The sequence below is a fragment of the Penaeus monodon genome, chromosome 19 (assembly GCF_015228065.2).
Source record: "Penaeus monodon isolate SGIC_2016 chromosome 19, NSTDA_Pmon_1, whole genome shotgun sequence".
NCBI classification, from domain to species: Eukaryota; Metazoa; Arthropoda; class Malacostraca; order Decapoda; family Penaeidae; genus Penaeus; species Penaeus monodon.
Genome location: NC_051404.1, coordinates 47,436,709 through 47,439,899, shown reverse-complemented (window position 1 = coordinate 47,439,899; position 3,191 = coordinate 47,436,709). Strand labels below are relative to the sequence as shown.

At 37.1% G+C, this 3,191-nt stretch overlaps 1 protein-coding gene across 1 annotated transcript in view; it reads right to left on the bottom strand.

Annotated features, from left to right (window-relative positions):
* Window positions 1–317: 317 nt before the first annotated feature.
* Window positions 318–3,191, bottom strand: part of LOC119585269 — a gene marked incomplete in the record, with an annotated part of 28,795 nt that continues 25,921 nt past the window's right edge. The window contains 1 exon segment of the mRNA XM_037933944.1: window positions 318–3,191. Within this exon segment, the coding sequence (XP_037789872.1) occupies window positions 873–3,191 (2,319 nt within the window).

The following is a 3,191-nucleotide window of genomic DNA, read 5'->3' as shown; positions in this document are numbered from 1 at the left end:
GTCCATCAAAGACATGCTATCTAATAACATGTCACTGTTAAAGATTAAGACTTTCCAAGTCAAGTGTACTATCACAAATTGAGTTTAACTGATCTATATATAAAATACTCTAGCCAAAAACGTCATGGCATTGTAATTAATTTGTATGCTTTTTTGAATAAGGTATTCATTTCATTGTCAGTATTTATAATTTCCAATAGAAAAACTATTTCGATAATCTGAAGTAATGGTATAAAAAGGAACTAAATACAGTACTCTTTTCAGCTTTGGCAACTAAATAAATAAATTAAACCTGTAAAAGTCTTTAACACAAAGAGTATTCTGTACTATTTTAATTCACAAATTCATTGTGAATATAAATATGACCCTTAAGATCATAACTCGATGAAAGTACAATACATGTTGCACACTTTATACAAACTGTGAGGTATTAAAATTTAATACACACAGAAGAGAGGAAGAAATACATTAAAAAATGTAAATAGATCTACTTTCTAAACTATATGAACCATATATATACTGAAAATATGAAATTATAATGCTAAAGGTAATATCTGCTTACCTTAGGTCTGTATGTGGAAATTCTCTATGTTGCCTAATGATAACCCATTAACACCAATTAATGTTATAAAAAATTGATTTACAATTAATGAGAAAGAAAATGACAACTTTTTCTTATCATGACTTTAACTACACACTGCTAATATTCAAAATTTGCTAACACCTTGCAAGCTACTTTAACTTAAGCTAGGTAAATTCTATGATGTGAATCAAGAATTTCTATTGTGTCAATCTGACAACTTAAGTTCTACCTAAAGAACACAATAACTGGGGTGGTATAAGATATCCTCACTAGCTGATCTATTTACTGGTCACACAAACTGTGAGGAAAATGTGTCATAGCTTTGTGTAGCTGAGAGCTGAGAAGACTGGCTAATATTCACTTGGGGTGTTGGATTGGTTATCATAACAAGAGGATTTGGATCTTCACAGCTTGAGGTGATTCCATTATTACTATTTGTGGACTTGCCAGACATTGTGACTTCCACAGTTGCATTGTGATCTGGATGAATAGATGATGGGGTTAAAGTTGTGGCTTCTGTCATGACTGATATATCATCACTGGTAGTAGGAACCTGGTAAGTGACATAGGTCCAACTGTGAGGAGCTGCTCCAATGACAGAGCCACTTGCTACACTAACACAGTTTCCAGGTAGGACATGACTTGGCAAAAGCTGTCCAGGTACCATCTGGCCTGGAACAATTTGGCTTGGTACAACCCCCACAGGATAAAGTGTACCAACTGATGTTGTTGATGGCATTTGTGCTTGACATGTGTAGGTCCTATCATGGCACACTGTCATATCTCCTGGGTAGCCCGAAACTGGGGTAGATGCTTCAACCAGATGTACACTGACACTACTGGGTCGATTCATTCCTTCCTCATACTTATCACCTTCTAGACTTCCAGGAAAGTCCAGCTTGCTGCCTTGAGTGTACATATACTGAGTCATACTTTCTTCTGGGAGGCCAAGAGATGCTGCTAAGCTGCTTGCTACAGTAGACAAAGCCTCAGCCTCTGATGATGAGTGAGAGTTTATGCTTGTTAAAGTTTCACACATTCCCTCAACATTCAAGCTCCTTTCTTCCATGCTCCTTTCAGGTACATTTTGTGGATCACTAGAAGTCATAGTTCTTTCCTCCTGTTGTTGAACGTCTGCGGTCTGCTCCCCTGTGCATCCAGCTGAAGTTTGTGCTATGTTATGAAGAGCTCTGTGGTTGGACTTACAGTGTGCCTTCAAATTATATGATCGAGCAAAAGTCTGGGGACAATATGGACACTTGTGGCTAATGCTTGGTTTGTTTTGACATAACTTAGTTTGCATGTGGCCCTGCAGAGCTCCAAAAGAGCGAAATGCAACTCCACAGACAGAGCAAGTGTAATTATCTGCATTGGCATGTTGTGACCTGTGTTTCAGTAAGGCTGCTTCAGTCATAGCAACATGATCACAAAGATCACATTTTGGAAAAGTTATGTTTCTAGGTGTTTTGTTGTGTTCTGTATATAAATGATATGCCAACTCCAGCTTCCTTCCAGGTCTAAATCCACAAATGCTACACAGGCGTGCCTCACTCTTACTGTGTACATCTTTCATGTGCTGTTGATAACTACAGTAGTCACTAAATTCTAGGGGCTCATTAAGAAAACAGGTAAAACAAGCATATGGTACACTCTCAACATTTGCTAAAATAGCACTGCTTTTTTCTTTATGTTCATATAACACATGCTTTTTGAATGTAAAGTATGTTGTAAAAGATAAGTCTCTACATTCTGGGCAGTCAAAAGTTTGAGAACTTTGTGCTCCTCTTGTGGTAGAGTTGTCACCCTTAGGTACAGAACCTGTGGAACTTTTAGAAAGCTTACTCCCTGGCTTAGCCTTGGATTCATTTTCACTTAAAACAAGGTACTGAACTTTGGATTTCACCAGTTTTCCACTGCCAGCCTTATCATTTCCTTTTTTGAGAATTTTAAGACGTATATTTTTCTTGTCTTTTACTAAATGAGGATATTTTTTCAAAACCTCTGAGATAATTTTTGCATGATTAGACATGTCACCCTGACTTACACCTTGACTAGTTGATTGGCTTGGGGAATTGCTATCTTTTTTGTTCTTATTTTTCACATTTCTGTGACTAGACTGAGATTCACTGGTCTCCGACTCCCCAAGAGCTAGGTTCACAAGAACTTTCTTCTTCAAAGATAATGTCAGTTTGACAGGAGAAGATACATCCTCACTTGACCTGAAACTTCCAACAGTTTTTTGGACATCTAGAAGTGACTGTGATGGTTCTTTTGCATGAGAGTAAGTTGCAACTTCATTAATTAGTTCATTGTTCTCGTCTAGAGGAAAAGAAACACGTTTCTTTGTTCCCAGTGAATTCTTCTTATCTTTTTTTCTTTTAAGTATTGATTTCACTGACGTGCTTGACTGATTCATTCCTGGAGACTCATGTTTAAGATGTTCATCATTAGTTGTGTGAGATGAGCAATCTGATGTGACAGAAGAGCCACTGTGCATGAAGCTCATGCTGTTGTCACTTGATTCAAAGGATTCCTCTAGGTTTGATTCACTGTCATCAGAATCTCTATCTTCTAATTGTCTGCAAATATTAGAAATTTTCTCCATTAA